Below are 12,015 nucleotides of genomic sequence, written 5' to 3'. Positions count from 1 at the left end.
ATGGACAAATTCACGGTGTGTTTCTGTAACTGGTATCCAAGTTTTTATGGCAATTTAGCTCTCCAGCTACTGCTGAGTGTTAAACATCCAGTGTTTAAAAGTGCAACCCGAAGGGTTGCTTGCCAGCTTGTACATAAGCAACGGGAACGCTTGACAGCTGGTTACAGCTTTGGCTAGAAGAGATGCTGAAGCAGATGAATGAAGTAGTGATCTGGTACTTAAACTGATTTTTTTGGACCTGGTTTGTAGTGAGTAACATTGAACTGGGCTGTGTTGTCCAGGTTCAGTAAAGGGAAGATGATTCTGACACGTTCAGGTCAATTGATTGAGTCACCTGCTAAACATTCAGTTCCTGATATGCTTTTTTAAAGAATCCAGTGCCTAAAAATGCATAAAAGTGCCTAAAAAAGGATGTTGTGGCAGTGTTGTTGTCAGCTGGGGTTGCTCTGGGGCATTATGAATGGGGCCTCTCGGGGCCTCTCTGGTCAGCAAACAGCGTTAGTCACGGTCAGGCACCCAGCGCAGCAGCCTGCCCTTGCTGTATAAGCATATGGTGCCTCCACAGCTGCGGAGTCAAGGTTGTTTGGGAGACTGAAAAATAGGTCAGTTATCTCCGAAACCGTACAGTGCAGCCTGCCCGGGCTTCGGCAAGCTCTCCTCAGAGATGTTTGTGCAGCCTTGTAGTGCTGTGCTTGCACCCCAGGTGCTTCGCAAAACCCTGGCGCCGTTTTCGGGCTCCTGCTATAAACAAGTTGTCGTGGCGTTGCTTCTGAAATGTTTTGATTTTGCAGAATAAATATTTCAGGGTCAAAATCTCCGACGTCTCTGTATCAGCGCGGCTGAGCAGAAGCAGAAGGCTTACATTTACAAGCGCTGATGAAGAGCACCCTTTGAGTTCGTCACAATAAATGGCATTTTTGTGGTGAATGCAGAGCTGCCAAGCTCTGCTCCACAATCCTTTACGCTGGTACTTCCTCAAAATCTGCGGGGTGGCTGGGTTTGCAAGAAGGGCTAAAAGGTGGCAGGGAGAACTGAAAGCGTTGTGTTTAAGCAATTTACTTCTCTCCCTCTACACCGACCCGTGCTTTGAGCTGACAGTCTAACTCGCTAATCACATGCACTGACTTGCATGAAGAAACTTTCCTACAGCACCTTTTATTTGATGATGTTTTATTTTATTATTTTTTTTTTCTTCAGTAACTCTTCTACTTAGACTTAACTGCAGGCAGTGTGCTTGCTGCCAGTCGCTGGGCCGAGAAGGGAGGAAAGCTGGGCTGGAGCTCAGGGTGTTAACATGTGCCATGTCAGCTCATGCTTTGCTTGGGGAATGCTTTCTGTAGTACGTACTCATATTGAAATTGTAAATTATCTAATCTGGACTGTAAGCGGTCCTTGGAGTGGTAACATGCGGCCTCTAAGTAGCTGAAAAATTTGGCAATTGTTCCTTGCAGTTGGTCACTAACATCGTGTTGTGCTAGGTACTTCCACAATCATGTGTCTGGTATGGAGAATGTGGAGTTGCATCCGGAGACAAGAGATACAACTGTGCTTACGACGGACCACCCATAGCACTACCGAAGGATGGCTATGACTTACTGCAGGTGAGCTGCTTCGGCAGATCTGCTAAAAACTATTTCTCTTACACCTCAGGAGTTCTGCTGGGCCTGCGTTACGGTTTGGAGCTGTCTCATTCTGACTTGGTCAGAAGGGAAACACAGATTCTGTCATTTTGCAGGTATAGCTCGTAGTCCCAGCGGTGTGAAGGGGATAGACCACAGTTCCTATTCAGGGATATGAGGTAGCCAAAGCACGTGATCGATGCACTTTCACAAAGAAGGCTTTAAATGCAGGATTTCTTCGCTTTCCTGACTGTTTTCTCACTGCTTGGAGCAATCCTTAGTCAGACTGTTATTAGCACCCTTCTGATTTGTGACATTTGTCAGTTACCTCCTTCATATCTCTAAAAGGCAAGGCTAACACTGTAAGTTTGCTCCGATAATCATTCCCAACCCATTTCTTAATTAGGAAAGTAGTAACAGACACCAGTCATTCAGATGGAGCAGATTTGGGCAAAGAGCTGAAGTTTCTTTAGCTGTGCCTGGTATGAGACCATGTGTCTGTATCTGCTCCGTAGCTGCCAAAGTGAACAAACCCAAAGTTTAAGATCCGGTTTCTGGACTGGAGGTACAGCACAGGTTGGTGTTGCCAGAGCTGTTTTCTGGCAGATGGTAGTTCCAAGCCTTAAAGTGTGGAACAGCTATAAAATTAAATGATGGTTTGGCTGGCAGCAGCGATGACTTCAGTGTGCAGGTGAGCTGACTGGTGTGTTGCACTGCTTCACAAGTCTTAATGGACGATTCTTGCATGTTGCTAGGAGTTACACTAGTGTTAAAATAAACGCATCTCTTTTCCATAAACTGGGCTTGAAATAGCTCTTCCAGGTGATCAGTGACTTCGGTTAGTGGCTTGCCTTTTGGGACTTACCTCCTGGATAGCAGCAGATTCTGTGCTAAAGGATAAGCTGCAGGAATACTTTCAACTTGGATAAACAAGTGTTGTCCACTTGCTAATAGACTCAAATACTATTATAATTCTATATATAGACCCTGGTGACTAAAGATCATCTGAGAGAGCTTTTTAAAGGAAGCGACGCCCTGAATAATGCAAGTGGTTCTTCTCTCCCTATTTCCCAATGTATCTCGCTGTCTAAACTGATTATTTCTTTCATGCTTCTCCCACAGCAGCAACTATTTTCTGAAACATGGTGAAATAGAACCCTCAACTGTGAAGAGTTTTTAATCTTAAAAGTGCTTTTTCCTCCTCCCCCTGCACTGATCTCAATGTTTGTTTTTATTGAAGGAACTCTGTCCGGGTTTATATTTTGGCAATGTTAGTACCTGCTGCGATGTCCTTCAGCTTCAGACTTTGAAAAACAACTTGCAGCTGCCTCTGCAGTTTCTTTCCAGGTATGCTAACGAACGGCTAAGCAACTGGGGCTTCTTTAACATCAGCAAGCCACTTCTGTTGACTTAAGCTGTAGAAGATGTGGTGTTTCATTTAAAGGCATATTGGAGTGAGCTCTTGTAAAAACTTCTATCAAGAGACTTTAACTCCACTAAAACAACTGCTTGCAGTCTGGATTGAGTTAGTTGGTTGAATAAACAGCAGCACAGCTTGTCTTGAGCTTCTGCATTTGTAAGGAGTCTTCAGAAGAGAGTGACAAAGTGTACTGTTTGATCTTCCTGGTAGCAGCACTTGTTTTCATTCAACTCCCAGTTGACTTATGCCCCAAATAGCGGATGCAAGCATATAGAATCTTACTAGTGAGTAATGTTCATACTTTTGCCTGGAGAGTATTAAATGATTTTAAGCGCTAATTAGCGTATGGATAATTTTGTACACATTTATATATATTAGTACACATTTTATATATAGATCTTAAATACTTTGTCACTGAACAGACTGTTTACACCTGGGGAGGTCAAATCTGATGTCTCATCTTTACCTCTTAATCTGATTGCTGCTCACTGACTTTCCTACCCAGGTGTCCCTCCTGTTTCTACAACTTGATTAACCTCTTCTGTGAGCTGACTTGCAGTCCAAATCAGTCTGAGTTTTTGAATGTTACAAGCACCATACCTTATTATGACCCAGTTTCAAAAGAGAACAAAAGCAGCATTACAGAGCTGCAGTACTTCATTGGAGAAAGCTTTGCAAATGGTGAGTGAATGATGTGATACTTTACTTAGACCTTTATCAAGGTAACAAGCTATGCTTCTTCTGGAAGAATTGGGAGGGGGACAGGAGACAACTCTGAATTGTCTTTTGAAGTGCAAGGCATCAAAGAGATGCCAGGAGTTCCCACTCAAAATTGTTAGAATGCTGACTTCTGTGTAGGTAGGAGATTTATGCTGACACACAATGGTGTTTTTGAAGATTCTTATGTATAGATTTTCAGTGTCAGTGTCTACTAGCTGTTAACCCTGATGACGTTATCTTGAGAAACACAAAGTTGTTGCTAAGTGAATTTCCAAAGCCTATTAAATATTGAAACTGTCTAGTGAGAACGGTAGTCGAGTTCATACATAGTGCATTTTCTTACTTCTGAGGCACTCATTCTTCCTGAAATGAACTATTTGAGTCCAGTGCAGAAAACCAAATATTTTTTTTCCAAAAAATAAGAAGTTCAGGTTGTAATGGTTTTATAGCAAGCTTAAAGAATTAATTCAGTCCTTGAGCATTTTGTATAGTAACCCATAACCAAGTTATGAGACACTTGAAAGTCACTTAGTGGCCTACAGGTCAAAAGTGCCTTCAATATCATTTAAGTTACAACTTGATATTAGGTTCCGTTCCTTCTAACAAGGAAGCAAGTTCTAGTGTAATGCAGGTTCTGCTGGCCTACAAAGCCTAAGATAGACATAACAAAACACTACAGCGTTTATTAAATAAAACTGAAAGGATTACTTCGCTATCTTAAGATGTTCATCTTGTAAACTTTAAGCACTTTTTTTAAACTTGGTGGGTCTTTACTTTTTCCCAAAATCATAATGCTCCCTCAAATTCTAACGTTGGTTTAATGATTTCTGTCTTCATTCTTTCTAGCCATGTATAATGCCTGCAAGGATGTTGAGGCTCCATCAAGTAATGTTAAGGCCTTGGGGCTGCTGTGTGGTAAGGAAGTCAAGGACTGCAATGCTACCAACTGGATTGAGTACATGTTTAGCAAGGACAATGGGCAAACTCCTTTCAGCATTATTCCTATCTTTTCAGGTAAAAAAAAAAAAATAAAATAATGGGGAATTTAAGCTGGAATTGCTTATCAAGCTTCTGTCAGGGGCTAAATACAGTAGAAAATACAATAACTTTTTAAACAGTTTCCCAGCAATGACTGTATGCAGTCAGAGGCTTTCAAAGCATTGTAATCTAAACTGATAATCTTGTTTTGTATGGTTGTTTGTTTGTTTGTTTGAAAGTTGTACTTTACACTTGTTTTCTATTCAGCTTCTTGCTATAGATGCTTAAAACTCGTTAAGGGATGTGAACGGTCTTAGGAAACTGAATAGTTTGTATTCTTTGGGGAACTAGGGCAATGTCCTGATCCTCTAGGATTTTTGTAAGGAAACTGTTACATGCTTCAGAGTCTGAACAGGTGGGGGCAGAGGGTGTCACAATTTATATGTATTCCTATGACCTATAGCAACAAGGTTAACAGGTTGAAGTGTTTTTAAAACTACTAGCGAGTAGACAACTCAAAGTAGCTGCTATGCCTGCTGTGGGAGACAGCAATGGTTTTATTCTTCTGCAGGACTGAGAAAAGCCACTGTGTGTAAAGGGGACTTCAGTGTAAAGGGTTCATTCATTACACTGGGAAGCTTGTCTTGTGAAGGTGTGAAATCTACCTGGTAGTAAACTGGCTCTGCAATGTGTTGTTTGCTTGTCACAGATGTTCCCGTCCACGGAATGAATCCTATGAACAATGCTACCAAAGGCTGTAATGAGTCTGTGGATGATTCAACAGGACCATGCAGCTGTCAAGACTGTTCAATTGTTTGTGGTCCAAAACCTCAACCCCCTCCATTACCTGCTCCTTGGCTTTTGTTTGGTTTGGATGCTATATACGTCATCATGTGGATCTCCTACATGGGATTTCTACTTATATTTTTTATGCTTGTTTTTGGCATCTGGTGTTACAGGTAAAGCATCTAAAATATTCAGCTCTGAAAAGTAACTTGCCTTTTCCCAGACATTTTCCTTCTAGGATCACCCAGCCAGAAGTCATGTTCTGTGACAGATGCTTGAAATTGCAAGGGCTGTTTTAACTCATAAAAGCATGTTGTAGAAAGTGAGGGCAGAAGTCCATTTAGCTGATGCAAAACTGGAGTGAGCTAGAAAATTCTAGTGATGGAGGGGCCTGTTTACCACATGCAGTGTTTCATAGAGTTGTTTAGGTTGGAATAGATCTCTAAGATCAAGTCCAACTGTTAACCCAGCACTGTCAAGTCTAACACTAAACCATGCCCTAAGCCCCATATCTACATGTCTTTTGAATATACAGCCAGGGATGGTGACTCAGCCAGCTCCCTGGGCAGCCTGCTCCAATGCTTCAAAACCCTTTCCATGAAGAAATCTTTCCTAATATCCAGCTTAAAGCTCCATTAGTCCTGGCTATTGTTAGATGTGAAAGTAAGTTGTGTGCAACGTGCTGTACTTTCTCAGGATATGTGGTTGGGAAAAGAATCCCTGAAAGCTTCTTTAAGATAACGAAGCTGTAAGAATTCAACTCGTGATCGCTGGGAAGGAGTGATATCTAGTATTGGTGGCCATGTGCAAACGCAGCAGACTAACAGTAATGTATGTTTAGACTAACTCTTGTAACAAAACAATCACTGCCCTATTGCAAATTGTCATGACTACTCCTGTCTTTCTATTCCAAAAATGCCAAACAAAGTGAGCTTCCAAAGATAACAACAGCGTTTTGTAAAGTAATGCACAGCAAGCAAGCTTCTCCGTGCTATACAATGCTCATTAGTAAAGAACACAATCTAGTATAGCTATAAATGTTTTGGAGTGGTTGCACTAGCCATCCTGAGCATTGGAAACCTATTAATATTTCTTAGTAGCGTTTTCTAGAGCCACCTAGTATCCTTGGGCAGAGTAGTGCTTTTCAATTATGACCCAGAAGCCAAAATTGCTTTGTAACAAGTTGGATCTGGGCAGGGAGAGTGGGTACAAAAAACTCATGCCATGCTCAGCAGCCTTGTCTAGCAATCTCGTTGAGCAACATGTATAATAAACTAAACAAAACGGTGAGGGTGTCCAAGCTGTGTGGTTCATAGCTGAAAACACCCCTCTAATTAGGAGGTCTGTTGACGAGATTAATATGAGGAGGCTTTAAAACTTATCTGCCCTAGGTATTGGGAATGTATATGCAGTATAGGTCTGTTGTAAGAGTTGAGTGCTGTAACTTGTCTGTCTTCACAACAAAAACCAGCTTTATCTCTCTTGCCTTGCTGTGCCATTTCTTTAACCCAAATACACGTAACTTAGGGCATTTGACTAATGACATCAAATATTTCTAACGCAGGTGTCTTACTAATGCTACTGCATTAAGTTATGATCAGTTTAAGGAGGTTCTCTGTGCTGTTAATAAACTTCTGTAGAGAACATGTTCTTGATCTGAGCTGGAAAAATCTAAGAAATCTGACAAATCCATGAGTTGTTCCAAAGGACTAAAGAAGCTGGAGATTGCTGTCCATCAGTGGATGGCGACAGGAGGCAAAAGATGCCTACCCATTCTGGAGGAGTCAAACAAAGAATTCCTTACTAGCATTGGTCTCTAGTCTTTTTGTGAGGGACTGTGGTAACAGAGCCTTTTCTTTTACAGGAGGCGGCACTTTGTCTCGGAGTACACACCGATTGATAGCAATATAGCCTTTTCCGTGAACTCTCACCGCGATGATGGTACGTCTTGCGTAAGGGCAACAGATCTGTTAGCCTTGGCTTACATGCATCTGGTTCCTGCGGGGACACTTCAGAACTTCAGCTTTGTTAGCCCATATAATCCATTGTTACAGTGCTCTATTGCAGTCTTTTGGCTAGTTATCTCTCTCGGTGTAGAATAGTGCTTAACCCTCTTTTGCTGGTTGCTGAAAGCCCTGGCCGCGCTTCCCCTGCCGTCAAAGAATTGTAGATGAGCTACCTCAGCTGCTTCATACAAGCTTATGTATTTTAATGGTCGTGCATCTTCTAGATGCTTCCTGGCTTTTCTTGCTGTGACTGCTCTCAAAGACCGTCCCGCATCAGAAGGGGCAGTACAGGTACAAACTGGCCCCTGCCCTTTGATCACAAAGATTACTCCTTGGATCTGATTGTCAGCGTAGCCACTAGCTTTGTAGTGAGCATCAGGAGCAGAGTAAAACTCCAACCTTGTTAGTGTGCTGCAAGAAAACGTTGTTTAAACTGACTGAAACGTTCCCTGCTTACTTTTTCTAACAGGGAAAATCACTTGTGGTGAGAGGCTTGGTGAAAGGTTTGAGAACGGCCTGAGGATGACGTTTACATCATGGGGTGCTTTCTGTGTCAGAAATCCACGTCCCGTTATTCTCTTCTCTGTGGTCTTCATTGCTATGTGCTGTTCAGGCTTTGTGTATATTAAAGCAACTACAAACCCTGTAGATCTCTGGTCAGCTCCAAGCAGCCAAGCCCGCAAAGAGAAGGAGTACTTTGACAAACACTTCGGGCCTTTCTTTCGATCTGAACAACTTATTATTCAAGCGCCAAACAGCCAGCCAGACATCTATTCACCTTATCCATCAGGAGCAGATGTGCCTTTTGGACCTCCACTCACCAAAGAAATTCTCCATCAGGTAACTGAGACTTCCCAAGAGCAAAGAGCCAAGCATTGCTAGCTGGTATAACGACGGGGAGTTGGTTTCCATCTGTAAGGTGATGCGTCTATCCAAGCAATCGTTAGTTATTACTAGGTATATCAAAACCCCTACTATAAAATCCTTGTAGTATAATTCTTACCGTGAAGCCTCTTTCTGAAAACCTTATCTTGACCTCTTCTGGTGGACTTGCAAGCCGAGTCCCAAGAAAGTTTACTGTGAACACCTAAATAAAGAGACTTAGTCATGCACTCCTGTTGATTGTGCTATTGCCTCTGGAAATTTCTAGGAACATATTCTGTACTTATTTCTGTCTTGCAAGAAAAATGCTTTCTTGTGCTGCTCTAATATTAATTTATTTTTTTTTTTTAGGTTTTAGATTTGCAGGATGCTATTGTAAACATAACTGCATCTTTTGACAATGAGACTGTAACGCTGAAGGACATTTGCCTGGCTCCTCTTGCTCCCTACAACAACAACTGCACTATACTGAGTGTACTCAACTACTTTCAGAACAGTCATTCTGTCCTAGATCATACCATTGGGGACGAGTTCTTTGTTTATGCTGACTACCACACTCACTTCTTATACTGTGTTAGGTAAGCAGTACTATTACTTGTTCTTTAAATGGTAGGCCAGCTGGACTTTTGCTGACAAAACTGTCTAGTAGGGACGGACTCCTTGCATTTTTACCACTTTTTCAATCCACAGTACTATGTGAAGTTGCAGATTATCGTAGCGTGTTTGTCTTACTACTTTAGTACTCAGTGCTTCAGCAGGAGTTGTTTTAATCAGGTTTCAGGTTAATTTTGATTTGGTGCAGACACTGGCTGTGGTTTGCTTTGAGCACGTTTCATATGCTTTGAGTAATAGAGGGCAATATATCACTAGCAGTTTAATATTGTTTCAGATTGGTCAGTAATAATAGAACAGCTTTTTACTTTGTTTTTGTCTGGTGTTGCTGTGCTGAAGTTGTCAAGCATAAGCTGAGAATTATTGCTGATTATCTCTTCAGGGCTCCAGCATCACTGAATGACACAAGCATGCTTCACGATCCCTGCCTAGGAACGTTTGGTGGACCTGTCTTTCCGTGGCTGGTGTTGGGAGGATATGATGGTAGGTGGCAAAACAGTGTTGCAGTCTAAGTCTTGAGAGTACTGAATTGCCTGCTCTCTCTGGTGCTAAGGTTGCATTCTTGTTTAACAAGGCTGTTTAAACGCACTCCAGATAAAGTTGATTTAAAAAACTTCCAGTAAGTAAGGGTGTTTTAACTAATTGGTCAGTTGACCAGTGCTGAAAATGAAGGCAGACAACTCCAGAAGTCCCAAATGCAAGCAGCCTGTTACATGCTTGTCAAGTGTGCTCCTGTAAGTGTTCTGTCTTGCATGAAGTTTGAGCCTGCGAAAAGATCTCTAGTTTCTGGGGACTAGGGAAAGGTGTGAAGTATCTCAAGCTAATGTGCTGGGATGTGCACGTATCTTGGTTTTGAGACAGAATATTTTTTTTCACTGGTCTGAAAAAGCAGTTAAGGCCAGATAAAGGTGTTCACAAAGGAAACCCTTCCATAGTTACTCTAAGCCAGAGTTTTGTTTAAGCAACTTATCCAATCAAACAGCATGATGGGTACGTGTACGTCAAACAAATGTTCTAGAACAGCCATTGAAGGCAAGTGTTTGATTAACTTTAGATTTTTCTGCTTGCTCTGAATAAAAGATGAGTACACAAGGCTACAATGTTAGGAAGCCAAGTCCTGTTTCTTATTAAGTCATAAGCACTAGTTCTGTGATAGCACCTTGTCTAAGCATGCAACTGTTTAATGTTAGGATACCATGAAAATGATAGGTAATGATTACTTCAGAATATAATCTGGAGTGTTTATCATTCGTTCCTAGTTCAGTAATGTGTTTGAGAACTCAACGTGATTGAACAGATCACGTTGAATAGAAATGTAGTGTTGGGATTGATTGAATACCCCTTAAAACTTAATTGCACCTGCCAACACTGGAATGCAAGCTCTGTTTCATAATGCCTGGCATTTTTTTCTTATTCTACAGCGGATAACTATAATAATGCTACAGCTCTTGTTATTACTCTTCCTGTTAACAACTACTACAATGACTCCAGAAAGCTAATGAAAGCCTTGGCATGGGAAAAAGAGTAAGTATGCTTCCTGTATTCTAAAATGCAGACAGTACTTAAAGCAACCTTTAAATATAAATGCATGCAAAACACCTCTGCTGTACTGGCAGTTGCCCTGTATAACTATAGGGACGTTTTGAGAAGCAGCACAACCTGTAAAGGACTGATTGTTACTGGTCACAAGACTCGCTTAATCTGATATAGTTAATTTGCTCTGAGGAGATAAGTTCTGGTCTCATTAGAGACCACGTAGTTGAGTGGTACTTGGTGGTAAGTAGCTACAGAAAACTTGATGCGTTGCTTGTGTTAGAAATAGGCATGCAATTTCAACCTGCTCTACTGTAACCACCAGTGCAAAAATACAGCATTATTCTGAAATTCTTAAATTGTCATTGTCTTAAAAAGCTGTCTCCCAAATAAGGATATAAAAAGCTTTCATTGTCTTCACCATATCAAAGAGCTGCTGTTGCCTTACGCAGGCCAACTGCTTTGGCAAATAGTTCAGATGAAACAAACTTCTGTTCTAGAATGTCTGAGGCTAAGTACAAGTGTAATGAGCATCTGCATGTCTCACAAGCATCTCCCTTCATTTAGGGGAGCTGAAGTAAGGGTTAGTAAATTGTTCAAGTGCTGTAAGCGAGCTGTAGTCATATTTCATGTATGTACTTATAGATCTAGCTTTGAGAAAGACTGCGCTTTTGCTTTGAAATAGCTTATGCAAGATACCTAGTTACCACCTACCTCTGGAGAGAACATGAAAAGTATTTCAGCGTAGTGTATTTCTAGTGCTTGGAGCCAAGTTCTAGGGATGTGTAGCCAGTATCTCAGTATTACAGTTTTAAAAATGAGAAGTGTGCCTTAAAGTGCTGTTTGGCCACAGTGCACACAGATAATTCAAATTTGCCTTCAGCCAGCTTACCAGCCTTTTCTACAAGGTGTTTTATCCTTTAAAGTGTGACATCCTCCTTTCTTTTTAGGTTTATTAACTTCCTGAAGAACTACCGTAATCCAAATTTGACTATATCATTCTCTGCTGAACGGAGTATTGAAGATGAAATTAACCGTGAAAGCAATAGTGATGTCAGCACTGTTTTGATAAGCTATATTGTCATGTTTGTGTACATCTCCATAGCGCTGGGACATATCCGGAGTTGGGGAAGACTGCTGGTATGTTTATAGTTCTTGTTGCTTCTAAACACTGAAGTTAACAGCTTGCTAAGTAGCTTTTGAAGTAGTTTTGGGAACGCTTGCATTCAATCTTGGTGTAAAGCCTTGAGTCCTCTTTTGACTTTGAGCTGGGGGAAACAGTCTTTGTTACATGTGACAACTCAGATGTTGTTCATATCCTCAGCTAGGTCTATTTTCACTTCGTATATGCAATTAACTACAAGTTTTAAGGCTCCAGGTTTAAGTACTGTCTCTTCTGGGGTGGGGGGGGTGAACAGAAGTAAGTTTCTTCCTCACTCCAATCTACATTAGAATGTAG

General features: G+C 41.3%; 1 protein-coding gene across 1 annotated transcript in view; it reads left to right on the top strand.

The window, feature by feature from the left end:
* Positions 1-12,015, top strand: part of NPC1 (NPC intracellular cholesterol transporter 1) — a 24,623-nt gene that overhangs the window by 3,920 nt on the left and 8,688 nt on the right. Inside the window, exons 2-12 of the mRNA XM_084507401.1 lie at positions 1,479-1,601; positions 2,860-2,966; positions 3,545-3,720; positions 4,606-4,773; positions 5,447-5,696; positions 7,388-7,464; positions 7,999-8,369; positions 8,763-8,989; positions 9,406-9,506; positions 10,445-10,547; positions 11,507-11,696. Coding sequence (XP_084363527.1) covers positions 1,479-1,601; positions 2,860-2,966; positions 3,545-3,720; positions 4,606-4,773; positions 5,447-5,696; positions 7,388-7,464; positions 7,999-8,369; positions 8,763-8,989; positions 9,406-9,506; positions 10,445-10,547; positions 11,507-11,696 — 1,893 coding nt within the window. The remainder of the gene's footprint in view (positions 1-1,478; positions 1,602-2,859; positions 2,967-3,544; positions 3,721-4,605; positions 4,774-5,446; positions 5,697-7,387; positions 7,465-7,998; positions 8,370-8,762; positions 8,990-9,405; positions 9,507-10,444; positions 10,548-11,506; positions 11,697-12,015) is intronic.

The sequence above is a fragment of the Aythya ferina genome, assembly GCF_964211825.1.
Source record: "Aythya ferina genome assembly, chromosome: 2".
NCBI lineage: Eukaryota > Metazoa > Chordata > Aves > Anseriformes > Anatidae > Aythya > Aythya ferina.
The sequence above is the reverse complement of the archived record's forward strand: the minus strand, read 5'-3'. Positions and strand labels throughout refer to the sequence as shown.